We start from the raw sequence: 23,508 nt of genomic DNA, 5'->3' as shown, positions 1-23,508 counted from the left end.
TTGTACAAAACCACGAGCCAACATTGCGCTAAAGATATGTTATATATATATTTTAATTCTTTCATAATTTTAATTATGTAGAAAGTGTTAATATACTTTTTATGAAATAAAAATATGGACTGGACTGGACTGGACTATTTATGTAAATCTATATCTACATCTCTCTCTCTCTCTCTCTCTCTCTCTCTCTCTCTCTCTCTCTCTCTCTCTATATATATATATATATATATATATATATATATATATATATGTGTGTGTGTGTGTGTGTGTGTCTGTGTGTGTGTGTGCCACGAAAATCTGACTTTTAAGCTCCATTTCCCACCCCCTCCCCGGCCTTTTTTTTTTTTTTTCCATCTAGCACTTAGGTGAAGAATTATCAATTTTTGGGGGGTTTAACGTAAAATTTTCCAGGATGGATTTAATGACGTGCACCAACAAAAACTTTCGAGCAAAGTTAGGGCGCATGTGATAGATTAGAAGGTTCTCTGGATGCAATGGATGGTCATGGTTAAGCGACAGGCAACAAAGTTATCGATGGCTGCAAATTAAGTGAGGAAAAGTAATTTGTAAGTTACCACAGGGATAAGTTATTTGTAAATGCATATATAATTTAGATAATGGAATTAGTGGCAATAATATTAAATTTGTAGACGTAAGGAGGATAGGTAAGAATTAATTATGTTGGATTCCGGTGCAGCCGTCCTACAGACATGCTTGGATGCTCGTCAGACGCATATGAACGAACATGTTGACAGATAGATGGCAAATGCAATTCAATGTTAACAAATGCAAAATACTTAATGTAGGCAGACGAAATCCATTTAATACTGCAGCGAACGAGGCTTTGGCAGGATCAGAGGATGAAAAATATTTAGGAGTCACAGCTCTGTCTGTCAAGACCACCGCCTCTATACTCAACCTCACGATCTAAGAGTGAATTCAAGGTCTTTTGCCTTAACATTAACCAATCAAGGTCTTTTGACTTAACACTAACCAATGTAGAATACCTTTCCTTGGATCCTTAGTTTGGGGATTCCCACCTATAATCTCACTATCCATCATTTAAAATCCTACCGAAATATGAATTCACAAATGAAACCTTCTTGTTAGGCTGTCTCAAATTTGTCATTTAAAGCTGAAGGTGTGGTGCTATGTCACAAAATTAGCTCCCGTAAGAATTGTTTTATTGTTGTTTTATTATTGTTTTATATATATATATATATATATATATATATATATATATATATATATATATATATATATATATATATATATATATATATATATATATATATATATATATATATATATATAGTTTCGCCCCTTTTTTCGACTGCCTACCAATTTTGATATATATGTAACTTTGCTATTTGTTGACAAATTTTAACAAAATTAGAGTCATATAGGGAGTTTTGATCAAGCTGAGTTCGTTTATGATGATAAAAATGCAATCAGACGTGCCTGCGTGCATATACATATGAAGAAACTATTGATAAAAGTGGCACTGACACTTGAAATCGAAAGTGTGGCATACTTCTACACCAATTCGTGAGATTTATGGAGGCAAAACACACAAACGTGGGATGGATCTTGGTGCAGAGTATGTTCCATATAACGACTATATAGCAATGTAATCATGATGATGAGGCTTGATGCAATCTACTCTGAACTTCCACCTGGACCTCTTCAAGCATAGTGTATGTCTTTCAAGAAATCCCTGCATGAACGCAGTCCTGGCATGGTTGAAATATTTGAAGATAAGTATAAAGTCCTGGTAGGACTCGGGAAATAAATAAAAAAAAAAAAAAAAAAAAACAAACTAGGTAGAAGGATATCTTGAGCTTCTCATAAGTGCCACTCATCGGACTCATCAAGTCACTCATCGGACTAAAGAGGTTACTGAGCTGCATTAGAGAACATCAAGCATTTCTCTGCACATTATCTCTTGAACTACGACCGTTTAAACGATGCTACTTTGGTATGTGATCTACATAGCCAGCGTGATGTACAAGTTGCCCATCATCCTAAAGGCGCCTCCTTTCTACCTATGAGGCATCTTACACACTCAAAGGACACCTCTCTTTTAAAACGGACAATTCTCACTTCATAAAGGCGCCACACTCCTATGGAAGAAATATTTCACATCGCAAGACGTTTTTCTCTTCCGAGGACGCCTTCCACATCCCGAGGGCTCCTCTTCCCCCTCGGAGGACATTCGAATGTCCGCCGCGGGGAAATGGCTCTTGTGATGTGGGGATCCCCATATACGAACAGAAGAACATAAGAAATAAGGGAAGCTGCAAGAAGCGACCAGGCTTACACGTGGCAGTTCCTGTATGAAATATACCTACCTATTTCCATCTATTATCCCCATCCATAAACCCGTCTAATCTTCTTTTAAAGCTACTTAATGTTCTAGCAATAACATCATGATTACTGAGTCCATTCCACTCATCTACCACTCTATTTGAGAACCAATTTCTTCCTATTTTCTTCCTGAACCTAAATTTTTCAAGCTTGAATCCGTTATTTCTTGTTCTATCCTGGTTGCTGATCCTAAGAATTTTGCTTACATCCCCCTTGTTAAAACCCTTATACCACTTAAAGACTTCTATCAGGTCCTCTCTTAACCTACGTCTCTCTAAAGAATGTAGATTTAACAGCTTCAATCTCGCCTCATAAGGAATACTCCTCGTCCCCTGTATCCTTTTAGTCATTCTCCTGTGTACTGATTCTAATAGACCTATATCTTTCCTGTAATGTGGGGATCAGAACTGCACAGTGTAGTCTAGATGAGGTCTGACCAGTGCCAAGTATAACTTTAATATTACTTCCAGCCTTCTACTTTTAACTCCTAAAAATGAATCCTAGTACCTTATTTGCCCTGTTTCTGGCCTCTATGCATTGTTTTCCTAGATGGAGTTCAGAGCTAACTATAACTCCTAAATCTTTCTCGTACCCTGTACCTACCAGAATTTCGTTGTTTAATGTGTACCTACTGTGTGGGTTTCCTTTACCTATGCTATGTACTTTGCATTTATTGATCTTAAATTGCATTTGCCATCTGTCCGTCTATTCATTCATCCTATCTAAATCTGCCTGCAAGGCGATGGCATCTGATTCTGAGCTAATTAATCTACCTGTCTTTGTGTCATCTGCAAATTTACTAACATCACTACTGATTTCACTATCCAAGTCACTGATATATATTAGAAATAATAATGTCCCTAATACTGATCCTTGTGGCATCCCACTAATTACATGACCCCACTTGGATTTAGAGCCGTTTATTACAACTCTTTGTTGCCTGTCACTAAGCCATGACCTTATTCAGCCTAACTTCTTCCCTTCTATCCCGTGTCCCCCAACCTTTCTCAGGAGCCTTTGATGGGGGTACCTTGTCAAATGCTTTACTAAAGTCCAGATATAAGGTATCATAACTATCACCATTATCTACTGCCTCGTACTCTTTATTGCAAAAACTTAACAAGTTTTTACATGTCTGGGGGGGTTCCACTCATACTGCTCTTCTAGACAGGGTGGAATCAAAAGCTTTTTGTCTCATCAACTCCTCTCCTCTAACTGACTGTCTTCAGCCTCTCTCTCACCGTTGCAATGTTGCATATCTAGCTGTCTTCTAGCGCTATTTTCATGCTAACTGCTCTTCTGATCTTGCTAACTGCATGCCTCCCCTCCTTCCGCGGCCTCGCTGCACAAGACTTTCTTCTTTCTCTCATCCCTATTCTGTCCACCTCTCTAACGCAAGAGTTAACCAGTATTCTCAATCATTCATCCCTTTCTCTGGTAAACTCTGGAACTCCCTGCCTGCTTCTGTATTTCCACCTTCCTATGACTTGAATTCCTTCAAGAGGGAGGTTTCAAGACACTTATCCATCAATTTTTGACCACTGCTTTGACCCTTTTATGGGACTGGCATTTCAGTGGGCATTTTTTTTATTAGATTTTTGTTGCCCTTGGCCAGTGTCCTTCCTACATAAAAAAAAAGAAAAAAAAAGTTTGTCATGCAAGACTTCCCCTTCATGAAGCCATGCTGTTGCTGATGTATCAAATTATGTTTGTCTAAATGTTCCCTAATGTTCCTCGCTGTTATTGACTCCAATATTTTACCTACAACTGATGTTAAGCTAACATCTATAATTAGATGCTAAAGTTTTATCTCCTCTCTTAAAGATGGGTGCTACATTAGCCTGCCTCCACATTACTGGTACCTCACCTGACTCAAGTGATTTCCTAAAGACAGAAACTAACGGCTCACTAATAATCTCTCTGCATTCCTTTAGTACTCTGGGATATATTTCATCTGGTCCTGGTGTCTTGAACTTTTTTAGCCTATCTCCTGTTCCACTATCTCCTTAGTTATGGAAATATCTGTCAGCTTCTCATTTTCATCTGCTCTACACATCTGTTCACTATTTGGCATATAACTGCCATATATAACATATATAGCATATAACTGGAAAAACTGCATGTTTTTCCCGGGTGAAGACAGTTAAAAAAATACTCATTCAGAATTTTACTAATCTCCTCCCCAGAACTAGCCAGCTCTCCATCTGCTGTCTTTAATGAATCTATAGTACCTTACTCTTTGTCCTGTGTACCTGATAAAATCCCTTGGGGTCCGTCTTCGCCTGGCTGGCCACCTTTAATTCATAATTGCCCTTAGCTTTCCTCGTTAACCTCCTGACTGTTCTAACTAATTCATTATATTGTGGCCTTAAAACTTCTTCACCTGTCCTTAATCTCTTATATATACTTCTCTTACGCCCTATATAATGTTTTAACCTAGCAGTCATCCATTTAGGTAATTTTTCTATGATCTTATTGCTCTATATGGAATGTTTGCTAACTGACCTGTATGAACTTTACAAAATATTTCTACATCTCATTTACATTTACTTCACCTAATCCCCTCATCTTGGCTCCTACCATCCTCTCCACTCCCTCATCTACTTGTCTCGACCTCTCCTCTCCCATTTCAGCATAACCTGACCTTCCAACATGCTCACACCTATCTCCCCCTCCCTCTCTTCTCTGCCCCTTCCAGACGCATCTTCCCTCCTCTTGTCCTACACCCTCACACCTCACCTCAGCTCTCTCATCTTGCCTTATCTCTCTCAACTCCATTCCGGACCTGACCTCACCCTGGATCCATTGCCAGTCAACTCCTTGGAGGTACCTTTTTAATTCCTCGAGGTACATCACAAGGGTTCATCCTTTATGCCAGAATTTCCTCTTTAAGAGAGTGGTGCCCTTGGGAGTTGAGAAATGTCCCAAAATAAGAGATGGACATCGACCATAGAAAGCATTTTTGGAAATGTTCCATGGTTGAAGGAGACAAAATGCGAGTGTCAAAAATCCTCTGGATGTCACGGGAACAGTGAAAAGATAATCATAATTCAGACAAAATTTACAGAGTAAAAAAAAAAAAAAAAAAAAAAAAAAAAAACTGCAGTATCCTGGTTCATGTGAATTTCCTAGGTCACTATTTTACTTTTATTTTTGTTCATTTTTCAAATCTATTGTTTTAAAAGAAATCTTTATATATATATATATATATATATATATATATATATATATATATATATATATATATATATATATATATATATATATATATATATATATATATATATATATATATATATATATATATTTTTTTTAATTCATTTATTTATTTATTTTTTTATGTAGGAGGGACACTGGCCAAGGGCAACAAAAATCCAATAAAAAAATGCCCACCCAAATGCCAGTCCCATAAAAGGGTCCAAAGCGATAGTCAAAAATTGAAGGATAAGTGTCTTGAAACACTCTTGAAGGAATTCAAGTCATAGGAAGGTGGAAATACAGAAGCAGGCAGGGAGTTCCAGAGTTTGCCAGAAAGGGATGAATGATTGAGTATACTGGTTAACTCTTGCATTAGAGAGGTGGACAGAAAAGGGGTGAGAGAAAGAAGAAAGTCTTGTGCAGAGAGGCTGTGGGAGGAGGGGAGGCATACAGTTAGCAAGATCAGAAGAGCAGTTAGCATGAAAATAGCAGTAGACAGCTAGAGATGCAACATTGCGGCGATGAGAAAGAGGCTGAAGACAGTCAGTTAGAGAAGAGTTGATGAGACGAAAAGCTTTTGATTCCACCCTGTCTAGAAGAGCAGTATGAGTGGAACGCCCCTAGACATGTGAAGCATACTCCATACATGGATGGATAAGGCCCTTGTACAAAGTTAGCAGCTGGGGGGTGAGAAAAACTGGTGGAGATGTCTCAGAACACCTAACTTCATAGAAGCTGTTTTAGCTAGAGATGAAATGTGAAGTTTCCATTTCAGATTATAAGTAAAGGACAGACTGAGGATGTTCAGTGTAGAAGAGGGAGACAGTTGAGTGTCATTGAAGAAGAGGGGATAGTTGTCTGGAAGGCTGTGTCGAGTTGATAGATGGAGGAATTGAGTTTTTGAGGCATTGAACAATACCAAGTTTGCTCTGCCCCAATCAGAAATTTTAGAAAGATCAGAAGTCAAGTGTTTTGTGGCTTCCCTATGTGAAATGTTTACTTCCTGAAGGATTGTATGTCTATGAAAAGATGTGGAAAAGTGCAGGGTGGTATCATTAATGTAGGATTGGATAGGACAAGAAGTTTGGTTTAGAAGATCATTAATGAATAATAAAAAGAGAGTGGGTGACAGGACAGAACCCTGAGGAACACCACTGTTAATAGATTTAGGAGAACAGTGACCATCTACCACAGCAGCAATAGAACAGTCAGAAAGGAAACTTGAGATGAAGTTACAGAGAGAAGGATAAAAGCCGTAGGAGGGTAGTTTGGAAATCAAAGCTTTGTGCCAGACTCTATCAAAAGCTTTTGATATGTCCAAGGCAACAACAAAAGTTTCACCAAAATCTTTTAAAGAGGATGACCAAGACTCAGTAAGGAAAGCCAGAAGATCACCAGTAGAGTGGCCTTGATGGAACCCATACTGGCGATCTGATAGAAGGTTGTGAAGTGATAGATGTTTAAGAATCTTTCTGTTGAGGATAGATTAAAAAACTTTAGATGGGCAGGAAATTAAAGCAATAGGATGGTAGTTTGAGGGATTAGAATGGTCACCCTTTTTAGGAACAGGCCGAGTGTAGGCAAACTTCCAGCAAGAAGGAAAGGTAGATGTTGACAGACAAAGCTGAAAGACTTTGACTAGGCAAGGTACAAGCATGGAGGCACAGTTTCGGAGAACAATAGGAAGTATCCCATCAGGTCCATAAGCCTTCCGAGGGTTTAGGCTAGCAAGGGCATGGAAAACATCATAGCGAAGAATTTTAATAGGTAGCATGAAGTAGTCAGAGGGTGGAGGAGAGAGAGGAACAAGCCCAGAATTGTCCAAGGTAGAGTTTTTAGCAAAGGTTTGAGTGAAGAGTTCAGCTTTAGAAATAGATGTGATAGCAGTGGTGCCATCTGGTTGAAATAGAGGAGGGAAAGAAGAAGAAGCAAAGTTATTGGAGATATTTTTGGCTAGATGCCAGAAGTCACGAGGGGAATTAGATCTAGAAAGGATTTGACATTTTCTGTTAATGAAGGAGTTTTTGGCTAGTTGGAGAACAGACTTGGCATGGTTCCGGACAGAAATATAAAGTGCATGAGGTTCTCGTGATGGAAGGCTTAAGTACCTTTTGTGGGCCACCTCTCTATCATGTATAGCATGAGAACAAGCTGTGTTAAACCAAGGTTTAGAAGGTTTAGGACGAGAAAAAGAGTGAGGAATGTACGCCTCCATGCCAGACACTATCACCTCTGTTATGCGTTCAGCACACAAAGATGGGTCTCTGACACAGAAGCAGTAGTCATTCCAAGGAAAATCAGCAAAATACCTCCTCAGGTCCCCCCAATTAGCAGAGGCAAAACGCCACAGGCACCTTTGCTTAGGGGGATCCTGAGGAGGGATTGGAGCAATAGGACAAGATAAAGATATGAGATTGTGATCGGAGGAGCCCAATGGAGAAGAAAGGGTGACAGCATAAGCAGAAGGATTAGAGGCCAGGAAAAGATCAAGAATGTTGGGCGTATCTCCAAGACGGTCAGGAATACGAGTAGGGTGTTGCACCAATTGCTCTAGGTCGTGGAGGATAGCAAAGTTGAAGGCTAGTTCACCAGGATGGTCAGTGAAGGGAGAGGAAAGCCAAAGCTGGTGGTGAACATTGAAGTCTCCAAGAATGGAGATCTCTGCCAAAGGGAAGAGGGTCAGAATGTGCTCCACTTTGGAAGTTAAGTAGTCAAAGAACTTCTTATAATCAGAGGAGTTAGGTGAGAGGTATACAGCACAGATAAATTTAGTTTGAGAGTGACTCTGTAGTCATAGCCAGATGGTGGAAAACTCAGAAGATTCAAGAGCGTGGGCATGAGAGCAGGTTATGTCTTTGCACACATAAACGCAAGATTCAGCTTTGGATCGAAAATGACGATAAAGAAAGTAGGAGGGAACAGAAAAGGGGCTACTGTCAGTTGCCTCAATCACCTGAGTTTCAGTGAGGAAAAGAAGAGGAGGTTTAGAAGAGAAGAGGTGGTGTTCAACAGATTGAAAATTAGATGTTAGACTGTGAATGTTGCATAAGTAAAAAAAAAAAAAAAAAAAAAAAAAAAAAAAAAAAAAAAAAAAAAAAAAATATATATATATATATATATATATATATATATATATATATATATATATACAGTAAAATCCCTCTCATCCGGCATTTGAGTATCTGGCAGCTTCAAGTATCCGGCACATTTTTCCCCAAGCCTTAAATTCAATAAAAAGTCAATGTGTACTCATAAAATTGATTAAAATTCCCGCGCGAGGCATACTTTGTCCCCTCACCACCAGAGCGCACTGCTTACTGCTCACTGCTTACGCGGCCTACTGCACTGTGTTTACTCAGTGACTCAGTCCCGTGTGTGCACTGTTTATCGCCTGACGCCTTCATCATGCCTGAAGTTGTAGAAAAGAGGAAGCGTGTTGAGCTTATACTTAAGCAGCTGATCAGATCAGCTGCTGATTAAGATCAGCTGATCTTTGTTATGGTAAGATGCGTGAATGTAGGGTGGTGATTGTGGACATAATTTCATTTCTATTCAAGTATCCGGCAATATTCAAGTATCTGGCATGTTGGCGGTCCTGTTGATGCCGGATAAGAGGGATTTTACTGTATATATATATATATATATATATATATATATATATATATATATATATATATATATATATATATATATATATATATATATATATATATATATATGTAGAGAGAGAGAGAGAGAGAGAGAGAGAGAGAGAGAGAGAGAGAGAGAGAGAGAGAGAGAGAGAGAGAGAGAGAGAGAGAGAATATGCAAGTGTCAAAGAGCCTTTTAATGCTATGGGAACAATGCAAGGTTAATTATAATTCTCTGAGTAAAAAAACACACTTTATTGATTCATATTAAGTTTCCAGATCAGTATTTTGTTCATACTTCTATTTTCCTTTCCTTTTTTTTTAATGTTATTTGGAGGGAATTTTTTCCTCAGAAACTTTTCTCCAACCTTTAGTTTCAATACACTGATAACGGGTAAACTATCTTGTGTACTACTCCAGTCACCGCAATATACAACCATATCACCCTTCCATTGAGAGGTTCAAGTTGCTCTGTTTTGGAGAGCAGTGGGGTGCACAGTTGCACCAGACCACCACGTGCTCATACTTGCACTAAGTACAAAAATTATGTTTTCTAGTCGAGACAGTTGAGGTGAACAGTCGAAGAGTACAGTATAATAGCTATTTAACACATAAGTGAGTGAAGTTGAAGGTGCTAATAAAGGAGGAAGACTACCTGGAAGGAAGAGGGATAGAGTAAAGGAGTGTGTTAGTCGAAGCCAAATGTTAAAAATAAAAAGGAAGAAGGAAATGTGTGGATTTGGAAAGGTGGATTCTCTTGTACTATGGCCACAACCTTGGGAGACACTCCTTGAAGGAGTAAGGTGTTAGAAAAATAGGAAGATAATACATAATATGATGAAACAAATATATAGTTGTGATTTTTGGATTTGTGGACCAGTTAAGATAAGTTAACTGTAAACCTGCTGCCATGAAAGTTGGTTTGCAAATAAGTACTTCATGGAATAACAAAATTGTGTCCATCATTGCTGCATATTTCTCAATTATCATTGTGCAAAAAGTTCTGATCCATATTTTTCTTACAATTTCTAAGCTCTCCCTGCCTTTTGCTGATCCTACTCTCTGTGATCTGTACTAGTCTATCTAATTACATTCTGATACCACAGTCAGCATTGTGCAGTGTAATCAGCAAAGTTTCAATTTCCTCTAATCATAAAACCATTCTATTACTAAAAATTTTATGAAGAAGAAAAATCCAGTTAAATTATTTGAATATCTTTAATGTTTTTTATTGTTTTTTTCTTGAAAGTAACTCTCAAGCAGTTGCCTCCTCCTATTTCTGAGTAACTTATACAATACAGGATCATACAGTTCTCTAAACTCTGCAATTTATCATCTAGAACATATCAGGATAACAATAATTGCCTCATGCATAACATACTTTGCACTGCTTATTGGGGCTAAGATTGTGAATGGAGGGTGTATGAGTGTGTGTGTGTGTTTGTGTATATATATATATATATATATATATATATATATATATATATATATATATATATATATATATATATATATATATATATATATATATATATATATATATATATATAAGCTCTTACAATACTTGTCAATTTCATGCATTTCCAAGTCTATTGGTGCCACAAAAAATCTTTCCAAAATGCTGAAAACTTAGAATTCATTTCAACATATACAAATTATTTTGTTACATATTAACATACAAGTTACCTATAAAGGAATGTAAATTCTAAATTTCAAAGTCTTTGGGTTAATATACAGAAAACTTCAACAATAACAAATTCATACATTATTCACTCCTGCTGGAGGATTTTTACGACACAACCTGCAAAGTGTTTAAACATATGAAAACAACTCAAAACTTTTTCATTGTTTCTGAATCAGTATTACTGTTAGTAATCAACTGAACATACAATCATTACCTTCTCTAAGTCAATTATAACTTTTAAGATACCAAATACAGTGGGAGCTCGGTTCTTGAACTTAATTTGTTCCTGAATGCTGTTTGAAATCTGAAATGTTTGAAAACCGACACTATTTTCCCCAATGTAAAATGTATTAATGTGTTTCTGGACACCCATCACCCCATCTTTTCGGCTTATGACAGATGCTCCCATTGCTAAGATGGCTGCTCCACAACATCTCCAGCTCAGAAATTATTATACAGAAGGGATGTATTGAATGAATTTAGTGACACAGAACTCTTCATAAGATATTGTTTAGACTGTGAAGGTATTCTCTTTGTCATTGATCAAGTGAGGGAAGCCTTACAGAGTGACACAGAGAGGAGCAACCCACTCACTGCCAAAATGAAGGTGATCATAACACTTGGACATCTTGCTGGTGGGGAAAAGTTACTGGGAAAATACAGTTGAAGTAGTGATGGCATTGTGGGTCATCAAGAGAGCCACAGGTGGCTTGGGATTACTCCTGAACTCCTGAACCTTGTTTGTTTACATCTAGGCTATTCAATGGATTACATTTAACTTAATTAAAAAAATGAATTGCAGTCTTACTCAAAGTGTCTCTCCCCCAAATATATAAAAATGAAGGAAATATTTATAGACTATAAATTAATAATAAATAGCATTTTTTTTTTGTCTTTTAGTATCTGAAATCAAGTAACTTTGTTTGAAAAACTGAATTAGTGTATGGCAACTGAAACAATTATGAGTTAAAGTTTTTGTTTGAAAACTGAATTTTTCAGAAAGGGAGATGTTCAGTAACTGAGGTTTCACTGTATATGTATGTGAACAGCTTAATACAGAGAAGAATGGAGTTTTACTTGTTGAAAACTGTAACTTTTTAAATAAACAAAATTGATGAAAGGTTCTGATAAGACTCAGTATAACTATTGGCTGTGCTGGTATATGCTTTGAATAAAGATATGTGATGAGAGAGAGAGAGAGAGAGAGAGAGAGAGAGAGAGAGAGAGAGAGAGAGAGAGAGAGAGAGAGAGAGAGAGAGAGAGAGAGAGATTCTTTAGCAATTTTAAGCTGATTATCTTGTCAGTCTGTTAAGTAAACTGCTCATCACGTACATACTTTTGCGGTAAATTATGATAAATAAAACTATGTAGTTATGTGGAACTGCATGAAACTGCAAAAATGGAGAAAAAATGCATACATGATGATTCAAGCACTACTATACACAGATACTAGCACCCTGCCTAACAGAGTGGACTTGTAAACAAGTGAGTATAAAATTCTGGCTCATTCATTTCATACCTGTACTTTTGTACCATTTCCTGGATCCGCAACTTCCTTCTCACATGAGGTGGCTGATAACTGTGGAAACAGGTCATTGTACAAGTGGTAAAAAAGATAGTAGTAGAAATATATTAATAAATAAAAATAAATACATAGGAAGTGCAAGTAACAAAACTAAAGAAAACTGGATTTAAACATGATAAACTAAATTAAACTTTTTCTTTTTGTCTTCATACATTCCTTGATACTGTCAAAGTACAGAGTTCAGTATTATTATTGCTGTACCATGCTGTATATATAAAACAATGTCTCTCTCTCTCTCTCTCTCTCTCTCTCTCTCTCTCTCTCTCTCTCTCTCTCTCTCTCTCTCTCTCTCTTCTCCAGTTCTGAAAGAAAATATTTTTGGATGAAACTTTTTTCATTGAAAGACATATTGGCCAGAAGTGACTTTAGTGATCAGAAAGAAAATTACTGTAGATATAAATTAAAAACAGTTATTATATATATATATATATATATATATATATATATATATATATATATATATATATATATATATATATATATATATATATATATAAATAACTGTTTTTAATTTATATCTACAGTAATTTTCTTTCTGATCACTAAAGTCACTTCTGGCCAATATGTCTTTCAATGAAAAAAGTTTCATCCAAAAATATTTTCTTTCAGAACTGGAGAGAGAGAGAGAGAGAGAGAGAGAGAGAGAGAGAGAGAGAGAGAGAGAGAGAGAGAGAGAGAGAGAGAGAGAGAGAGAGAGAGAGAGAGAGAGAGAGAGAGAGAGAGAGAGAGAGAGAGAGAGAGAGACATTGTTTTATATATACAGCATGGTACAGCAATAATTTTCCCCTCTTAATCTAAGATCTTCATTGGCAACTACCATGGTAAACACAAAGTAGTTTCAAGTTCACTCAACATGAAAATAAGAAGGCTGAGCATTCCTTTCACATAACATCTACATGAGCATAGATTCTCACATCACACATACCTGTCACTCTCAAGTCTCCTCCGCCGACACATGTTGAGCGCTGTCTGCCTTACGAGTGTGCCAAGGACCCTCCTGCTCACCACCTGCCCATCCACAAGAGGACCAGCCATGTTCAGCCTATTTAAAAAAAAGAATAATATGCACTAGTTACTCATTACTTACAATAGGATCCTCCTCTCCCATCCTGAGGTATACCAATAAGCCTCCAGGTGCATCTCTTTTATCTCACTGTCTTTTACCAAACATTTACACTGAGCATGCTTCAAACAAAACAGAGTAAAATCATGATATGCAGACATTGTGGACCCTGGATACTGTTTATTGTACTGATGATTAAAGCTGTGGTCTGATGATCCATGCTAATGTAAAAGGGGTCTGCAATTTTTAAAAAAAATTTTTTTATGTAGGAAGGACACTGGCCAAGGGCAACAAACATCCAATAAAAAATATGCTCACTGAAATGCCAGTCCCATAAAAGGGTCAAAGCAGTGGTCAAAAATTGATGAATAAGTGTCTTGAAACCTCCCTCTTGAAGGAATTCAAGTCATAGGAAGGTGGAAATACAGAAGCAGGCAGGGAGTTCCAGAGTTTACCAGAGAAAGGGATGAATGACTGAGAATAATGGTTAACTCTTGCGTTAGAGAGGTGGACAGAATAGGGGTGAGAGAAAGAAGAAAGTCTTGTGCAGCGAGGCCGCGGAAGGAGGGGAGGCATGCAGTTAGCAATATCAGAAGAGCAGTTAGCATGAAAATAGCGGTAAAAGACAGCTAGATATGCAACATTGCGGCGGTGAGAGAGAGAGGCTGAAGACAGTCAGTTAGAGGAGAGGAGTTGATGAGACAAAAAGCTTTTGATTCCACCCTGTCTAGTAGAGCAGTATGAGTGGAACCACCCCAGACATGTGAAGCATACTCCATACATGGATGGATAAGGCCCTTGTACAGAGTTAGCAGCTGGGGGGATGAGAAAAACTGGCGGAGACATCTCAGAACGCCTAACTTCATAGAAGCTGTTTTAGCTAGAGATGAGATGTGAAGTTTCCAGTTCAGATTATAAGTAAAGGACAGACCAAGGATGTTCAGTGTAGAAGAGGGGGACAGTTGAGTGTCATTGAAGAAGAGGGGATAGTTGTCTGGAAGGTTGTGTCGAGTTGATAGATGGAGGAATTGAGTTTTTGAGGCATTGAACAATGCCAAGTTTGCTCTGCCCCAATCAGAAATTTTAGAAAGATCAGAAGTCAAGCGTTCTGTGGCTTCCCTGCGTGATATGTTTACCTCCTGAAGGGTTGGACGTCTATGAAAAGACATGGAAAAGTGCAGGGTGGTATCATCAGCATAGGAGTGGATAGGACAAGAAGTTTGGTTTAGAAGATCATTAATGAATAATAAGAGAGTGGGTGACAGGACAGAACCCTGAGGAACACCACTGTTAATAGATATAGAAGAACAGTGACCGTCTACCACAGCAGCAATAGAACGGTCAGAAAGGAAACTTGAGATGAAGTTACAGAGAGAAGGATAGAAACCGTAGGAGGGTAGTTTGGAAATCAAAGCTTTGTGCCAGACTCTATCAAAAGCTTTTGATATGTCCAAGGCAACAGCAAAAGTTTCACCAAAATCTCTAAAAGAGGATGACCAAGACTCAGTAAGGAAAGCCAGAAGATCACCAGTAGAGCGGCCTTGACAGAACCCATACTGGCGATCAGATAGAAGGTTGTGAAGTGATAGATGTTTAAGAATCTTCCTGTTGAGGATAGATTCAAAAACTTTAGATAGGCAGGAAATTAAAGCAATGGGACGGTAGTTTGAGGGATTAGAACGGTCACCCTTTTTGGGAACAGGTTGAATGTAGGCAAACTTCCAGCAAGAAGGAAAGGTAGATGTTGACAGACAGAGCTGAAAGAGTTTGACTAGGCAAGGTGCAAGCACGGAGGCACAGTTTCGGAGAACAATAGGAGGGACCCCATCAGGTCCATAAGCCTTCCGAGGGTTTAGGCCAGCGAGGGCATGGAAAACATCATTGCGAAGAATTTTAATAGGTGGCATGAAGTAGTCAGAGGGTGGAGGAGAGGGAGGAACAAGCCCAGAATCGTCCAAGGTAGAGTTTTTAGCAAAGGTTTGAGCGAAGAGTTCAGCTTTAGAAATAGATGTGATAGCAGTGGTGCCATCTGGTTGAAATAGAGGAGGGAAAGAAGAAGAAGCAAAGTTATTGGAGATATTTTTGGCTAGATGCCAGAAGTCACGAGGGGAATTAGATCTTGAAAGGTTTTGACATTTTCTGTTAATGAAGGAGTTTTTGGCTAGTTGGAGAACAGACTTGGAATGGTTCCGGGCAGAAATATAAAGTGCATGAGATTCTCGTGATGGAAGGCTTAAGTACCTTTTGTGGGCCACCTCTCTATCCTGTATAGCATGAGAACAAGCTGTGTTAAACCAAGGTTTAGAAGGTTTAGGACGAAAAAAAGAGTGAGGAATGTACGCCTCCATGCCAGACACTATCACCTCTGTTATGCGTTCAGCACACAAAGACGGGTCTCTGACACGGAAGCAGTAGTCATTCCAAGGAAAATCAGCAAAATACCTCCTCAGGTCCCCCCAACTAGCAGAGGCAAAACGCCACAGGCACCTTCGCTTATGGGGATCCTGAGGAGGGATTGGAGCAATAGGACAAGATAAAGATATGAGATTGTGATCGGAGGAGCCCAACGGAGAAGAAAGGGTGACAGCATAAGCAGAAGGATTAGAGGTCAGGAAAAGGTCAAGAATGTTGGGCGTATTTCCAAGACGGTCAGGAATACGAGTAGGGTGTTGCACCAATTGCTCTAGGTCATGGAGGATAGCAAAGTTTTAGGCTAGTTCACCAGGATGGTCAGTGAAGGAGGAGGAAAGCCAAAGCTGGTGGTGAACATTGAAGTCTCCAAGAATGGAGATCTCTGCGAAAGGGAAGAGGGTCAGAATGTGCTCCAGTTTGGAAGTTAAGTAGTCAAAGAATTTTTTATAGTCAGAGGAGTTAGGTGAGAGGTATACAGCACAGATAAATTTAGTATGAGAGTGACTCTGTAGTCGTAGCCAGATGGTGGAAAACTCGGAAGATTCAAGAGCGTGGGCATGAGAGCAGGTTAAGTCATTGCGCACATAAACGCAGCATCCAGCTTTGGATCGAAAATGAGGATAGAGAAAGTAGGAGGGAACAGAAAAGGGGCTACTGTCAGTTGCCTCAGACACCTGAGTTTCAGTGAGGAAAAGAAGATGAGCTTTAGAAGAGGAGAGGTGGTGTTCTACGGATTGAAAATTAGATCTTAGACTGCAAATGTTGCAGAAGTTAATGAAGAAAAAGTTGAGGGGGGTGTCAAGACACTTAGGGTCGTCGACAGAAAGGCAGTCCGACCTGGAGACATTTATGGTCCCCTCCCCAGAAGGGGACTCCGAGGTTGGTGTAGGAGTCGCCATGATGATTTTAAAATTTTTGAGTGAAGGGTGTGTGTGTTATTAGGTGCTTGTAGTTTTGTGTGGAGGAAGAGAGTTGTCTTTAGAGGGCAGGCTGTGACTGCCCCCTTGTGTTGTGAGACACAAAGGGAAACATTCAGTGAGGTCACAGGTGGGTTTAATGATAAGTTCACAGCAGCCCCTGAACAGTGCTTTAGACCTCACTGGGAGTAATTATCGTTTCGGCAGGTGTCTATTGCCTCCTTTTTCACTTGTACAGTATTCAATAAATTACAAAAGATATAATGTGATGTAAAAAGGAAATTGTGATGATATCTATAACAAAAACACCAAAGTAGTGTATGATGTATACTTACTTTGCATTCTGCCCTTGCAGTCTTATCCTGAAGAGACCATTGGTAAGAGCATGAATAAATATTATGTACACCATGGCCTCCTTGTCCTTCCAAGATGAGGATTCAAGACCAGTCACTGTCTCTGGAAGCAGCTCAACTGAAAGTTCAAAATCTATTTTAGCAACTAATTCAAATGTATTACCTAGGTGAAGATTTTCTTCCTCCTGAAACACAAAAATTTTATACATGTCTCTGTATTCAAAGTGGATAAAGCAAACTAAAGAGGACAAGAATTGGTCTTCCTGGACTACTGAAGTGCTATCTCCCAAAACTTAAAGCAAACAGGAGAATATTTCTTTGTTATTTTTTGTCACAGTAACAGTCAATCAATTCACTGAATCTACAGCAATTGAAATGTGATCAAAGGAAAGATTAACTCTATTTCTTGCTTCTCAGTTAACAGGCAAAAAAAAAAAAGCTGAGCATGACAACTTCAGAATTTGCAAAGCACTTCCTCACACAATATATGTACCAGGTGTTAGATCAATAATATTTACGTAAAACCCAAGATGCTCCCTGGTATAGATTCAAACACCTCCAATGCTTGCTACATATAGTAATGAATAATAGGAGAGGACTGGCTGTTGAAATGGTTACCTGCATGTCAATTTATACAGAGCTCAACTTACAGCCCATCCAACACTGTATACATCAAATTGAAATACTCACGTGCTGGGAAAGTATAACAGTCATCAAAACTTTCCAGCCACACAATGTACACTTTGTGGTCACTACATGCCACAGCACTTGTCTGTCGGCCAAATTTTCTACTCCTGTTTTCACTTCCCTGGCCATAGGATGTCTGGAAGTAAAATTAAAATCACAGAAAGGTGAGAGTAAATAATTAAGAATACAAGTAAAAATCCATTCAAAAGTAAAATATGCAATAACTAAGTATAAGAAAAAGAATAAACAAATAAGTTTATATCTTCAAAGAATAAATAAAAGATGTTAATTTTTGGAACAAATGATCAATTAACTCTCCTAAATCTGATCCTTCATGCTCTTAATCCTAAATTTTGGATGTACACATTCTTCCTAATTACAGTAAATAAAATAAATAAATAAATAAATAAATAAATAAATAAATAAATCACAAAAGTGTAAAAAAAGAAATATTATAAAATTGCAAGATGAATTAACTATTTACTTTACATTAACCTCTTCCCAGATTTATATGTTATATGAACATTTTGAAACTATAACTATTACATCATAGCATTTGTACATAAATGTTGACCTCAACAGAGACATTTGCAATGGTCTGGAAAAACTGTCAAGTTCACCAACTTCATTTTACATAAAAAACTTGGTATTCTGAATAAAAATTTGTCATTTGTGTATAATTATCAAACCAATTAATAGAATATTAGGAACATCTTTAGCAACCATCATCAAATAGTGAGCAAGAAATACGGCAGAACAAGATAAATACTATGCACATCATCTTGAGTTTGGGATGTATTGTCACCTTGGGATGAATGCTATCTTTTCCTCTCTATATAAATTTATTTTATCCAATTAAATTATGCAATTAACATACAACTTCATAAATCCTGGTACATATGAAAAAAACAACCATGTTTTGTACAGTATATCAAGATGTATCATATTGAGGTTTTGGAATGCAGGAGAATTTATATTAGTTACTCTGAAAATCTTCCTGCTCTACACAACTCACCTCATTTAAACCATGCATGCTTTACGTTTTTTATTTCATGACTGAGTGGAATTTCCCTCACGTGAGGATTATCTGTGATAATGTTCACAAAACTAGGTCAAGGAGAATAGGTTATTAGTAAAAAGGAGAAAGTGAGACAAAGGCATGAAGGTAAAGTAGTCCAAATGAGAGTGGCAGCCAGTTAGAGCTAGCCAGCTCCAGTGGGATGAGGAAAGGCAGAGGAATATACTGTGATAAGGACCTTGCATGGGTTCCTGGCATTTTTTCTGGCTTGGGTTTTCTGATAAAGTGGACCTCTACTCTCTTACTTCTTGTACAATCCACGTGGTCATCCCCAGTTCACTGAACCCTCTAGCAGACACAGTGAGTGGACACGAAGGATGTAAACACAGTGTAGAGGTCATGTTTTGTCCCAAGCAAGTCTGGTGACCCAAAGTCTAATGTCATCTGATGACATATGGTGGCCATAACCGGTGGAGTGGTGGAGTGGCACCCCCTAATGGTGGCAGCTCACTGCCATGACCAGCTTCCATTCTGATTTCATGGCCCCAAACAAGGCTGGGATTCCAGACCACCATCCACCTGATTTCTATCTGCTTGGGGCATTCCGCCATCTTCTTGAGAGTCCAGGCAGATCCCTCTACCTACCAGACATTGTCACTCTGCGGATAAACTACCACAGTTGTCCCTGTTTCCTGTATGGTAGCTAGGAATATTCTTCCCTCATCAGGTCATTAATCAGAGTGGGAATTGGTAGCTAGGATCATCTCTCCTTAGCCAGGGGATAACTTTAGGGTTTCCTAAGTTATTTTTTTCATTTTAACACTTTGTAAAGTAAACTCCTGAAATTACTATCCTGTATTTTCTCACCACCCCCTTCCATGATAGAACTTCAACTGGTTTGTTTGGTTATTAAGTTTAGTTGCATACATCTTTATTTTTAAAATTTCTTATGATTTGAGTTCACTAAGGAGGTGAATAAAGATTTTTTTTGGGGATAACCACTGTCATTGTAAATGCCCCAATTCACTACACCTGATTACAGCAAGATCAATATACACTCTTTATATACAAGAATTATCAACATAATTTCTTTTTTATATAGGCATAGGACTGAAAAAAAAAAAGGCCCACTGAGGTGCTGGTCCCCATAAAGTTGAAAGTGTTAGTCAAAAATACAGGATAAGTTTCTTGAAACCTCCATCTTGAAAGAGTTTAAGTCATAGGAAGGTGGAAATACAGATACAGACAGGAAGTTTCAGACTACCAGAGAAAGGGATGAATGATTGAGAATACTGGTCAATTCTTCCATTTGAGAGGTGGACTTTATAGGGGTGAGAGAAAGAAGACAGTCTTGTGCAGTGAGGCTGTGGGAGGAGAGGAGGCATGCAGTTAGCAAGATCAGAAGAGCAGTTGGTATGAAAATAGCAGAAGATAGCAAGAGATGCAACATTGTGGTGATGAGAAAGAGACTGAAGACAGTCAGTTAGAGGAGAGGAGTTGATGAGATAAAAAGCTTTTTATTCCACCGTGTAAATTGATAGTTGATGCCTCACAAATAATCTTATAACAACATCTCTGTGTTATCAGTCAGTCATACTTTGTTTCTCACTACTGGAAGATGTTAATGGGACTTCTCATGTAACCCTATTTTTGTATTATTTCCTTAACATTTTTATTCTAGATGAATGATGTCATTTATAATATATATATATATATATATATATATATATATATATATATATATATATATATATATATATATATATATATATATATATATATGTTACAGTCAGAACCCAAAATCAGCCAAAACTAGTTTCAACTAGTCAGAACTAGTAGTATAATTTATTGTTTGTAAAAACTAGTATTACCTAGGCAAAACTAGTTTCTTAACATAAAGGCTCGGTAAAACACGAAATGTATTTTACACCTAGTTTTACCTACACACTTCAGTCAAAACTAGTTTTAACAATTGTTCTAACCTAACCTAACCTAAACAAAAAAGGTACTAAAATGAGCTACAAACACAAACAAATTATGTTTGAGTTCCCCAAAAATGGTACTCAAATGAACAATGGTACTCAAACGAGTGGTCATATCCCTCACCTACTTTTGACATTCAGTACTGTTGTTGAATCTAGTTTTAACTTACACGATCAGATAAAACTAGATTTAACTAGTTAAACTTTGATATTTCTAGTTATATCAAACACATTAAGGTATAACTAGTTTTGCCTAGGTAATACTAGTTGTTCACCAACACATTGAAAATACCTAGTTAAAACTAGTTTTCACTGATTCCAGGTTTTGACTGTAACACATATATATATATATATATATATATATATATATATATATATATATATATATATATATATATATATATATATATATATATATATAAACTGAAGGAAGGTGGAGTGTAGAAGAGAAACCACATCCAGTTCACGTGTCCTTAACACTGCTTTTATAACTGGTTTTAGTCACTCCTTCTTACAGACTTATGCAAACACATAAATACACATTTACTGTAATATTTATAAAAAAGTACTTATAAATATACTTATTCATATATTAATATTTACATTTGGGTCCATATACAAATATAAGACATGGTATGTCAAATGCAGACAGGCTAAATATCATAGACACTTTTATACAAGTAGATCAATTAAAGTCTACTTATGGAGATTTTTTTTTATTTTCTTGTATTCAATAGTACACTCTTCCTTCTTCCCTCCTGCCAGAAAGGAGTTAACACAAAGTTCCACAGAGGTTTGCAAACTCTTGAAGAGCCACCCACCTGTGAAGCATGTGAGGAGATGGAGGAGCTACCCTCCACGTCTGCATCACATGGAGGCAGGGAGTCTGAGCGCTCACTGCCAGAACCACCACCACCTCCACCACTTACAGCCTTGTCATATGAGTCCAACACCAAACCAACTGGAATCACAGAGCAAGCATCCCTAATTGGTAATGAAGCTATAATTTCAACACAAACCCAAGAATGTACGGAAAAAGAATAGAAATATGATGACTAAGAGGTATTATGTTTACATAAAAAAAAAAAAATCATATTTAAGGGGATCATCCAATAGAAAATTAATGAAAAAATAAAATGTTACAACAAATGACAAAAATATTTTCTCTAATATTGTAACTTAATATAATACTAGTACTACTAAATATATATAACTTAATATAATACTAATAATACTAAATATATAAATAACTTAATATAGTGGTGCCCAATAATGCTCTTTCAAAACCAACATCAATACCATGTAATATAAAGGAAGGGGACCAGGTCCCACAAATGAGGGAATATTAACACTGGTTCCTGAAAAAAAACCTCATAGTTTTGCATGTATAATTGAATATACAGCTGCAACCTCATTTCTGATTTTCATTGGCTAGTAACTGACACATCCACCATTATCAGTAGAGTATTTTGTTGTAGCTTTAATATGCTCCTGTAAATATTATGTTAGTGGAAGGAAAATGCCACATTTTCTCATTTTTTTATATATAAAGTTCTAAATTTTTCTCGACTGAAATATTAGAACATTATAATTCTGCTTGAATATCTTTATCTTCCTGATCTCTTTTATGAGAGAGAGAGAGAGAGAGAGAGAGAGAGAGAGAGAGAGAGAGAGAGAGAGAGAGAGAGAGAGAGAGAGAGAGAGAGAGAGAGAGAGAGAGAGAGAGAGAAAAAATATTCTTTGAATTAGTGTGAAAGTGAGTAAAATATCATTCGTGAAAATTAAGAGAAAAATCCATAATTGAATGAACTGAAAACTGGACTTAAAGCATGATTGACTTGAAACCTCAGTGAGGTCAGTGGCTTATTGCAGTGTAAAAAAAAGAAAAAGAAAAAAAAAATTTCACCTAAAATGGGTAGAAAATATCAAGCACTTTCACCAATAACAAAAATTCATATAGATGATCCCCTTTAGACCTTAGCCTGGTATACAGATAGATGCTATACTTGAATAGTACCTGTGTTGATATTGCCAGAGCTCGAAGGATGGCAAGCTGTCAGACCTTGAGAGGGGGCAGGGACAACAAATGCCATTTCACTGAGAGCATCTGACCAATACAGTACATGAGTCTTTCCACTGAAGCCACTGCCTCCATGGTTACTGTCAATGGTCCCTGTTGAGGAGAAAGACAGACTGATTCTGCAGACACTCTTTCAGTGTTATATAAATAAAGTAAATATTAAAATCAGTGATAAAAAGACATACCTTCCTGTGACTGCGGAGTGACTGAGAATGCAGTGGAGACATGGCCGGTCCAGCCAGGGTGTTGGTGGACATTGACAGTCCATCCCAGTCCATTGAGAAACTCCATAAAGTGAGGATGGACAGAACTACAACTCACCTGTAACAATAATGGAGCCAAACTGTTCATCACAGATCACATGCTTTGTAACTTTTAACACTCTTGATCAACAATTTGGTATGAATATTCAGTGGTTCTCAACCAGGGGGCTGTGAACACTCTTTTTTTTGGGGGGAGGGAGGGGAAAAAATCATGGAAAATCATGGACTCATTGGATATTAGTACAAAAGATGCAGCAAGGACTATCTATC

The 23,508-nt window shown here is 37.5% G+C and overlaps 1 protein-coding gene across 8 annotated transcripts in view; it reads right to left on the bottom strand.

Annotated features, from left to right (window-relative positions):
- Nucleotides 1-10,393: 10,393 nt before the first annotated feature.
- LOC135101365 (ral GTPase-activating protein subunit beta-like) overlaps nucleotides 10,394-23,508 on the bottom strand; it is a 44,647-nt gene continuing 31,532 nt past the window's right edge. For all 8 annotated transcript variants that reach the window (XM_064005247.1, XM_064005249.1, XM_064005251.1 and 5 more), the window contains 7 exons: nucleotides 23,161-23,296; nucleotides 22,913-23,068; nucleotides 21,717-21,856; nucleotides 17,899-18,031; nucleotides 17,191-17,326; nucleotides 13,389-13,505; nucleotides 10,394-12,457 (listed from right to left, as the gene is read on the bottom strand). In XM_064005247.1, coding sequence (XP_063861317.1) covers nucleotides 12,340-12,457; nucleotides 13,389-13,505; nucleotides 17,191-17,326; nucleotides 17,899-18,031; nucleotides 21,717-21,856; nucleotides 22,913-23,068; nucleotides 23,161-23,296 — 936 coding nt within the window. In that variant the 3' untranslated portion in view covers nucleotides 10,394-12,339. The remainder of the gene's footprint in view (nucleotides 12,458-13,388; nucleotides 13,506-17,190; nucleotides 17,327-17,898; nucleotides 18,032-21,716; nucleotides 21,857-22,912; nucleotides 23,069-23,160; nucleotides 23,297-23,508) is intronic.

Source organism: Scylla paramamosain, chromosome 6 (assembly GCF_035594125.1).
Source record: "Scylla paramamosain isolate STU-SP2022 chromosome 6, ASM3559412v1, whole genome shotgun sequence".
Classification (NCBI taxonomy): Eukaryota; Metazoa; Arthropoda; class Malacostraca; order Decapoda; family Portunidae; genus Scylla; species Scylla paramamosain.
Note: the sequence above shows the minus strand (reverse complement) of the source record. Positions and strands in the feature narration are given on the sequence as shown.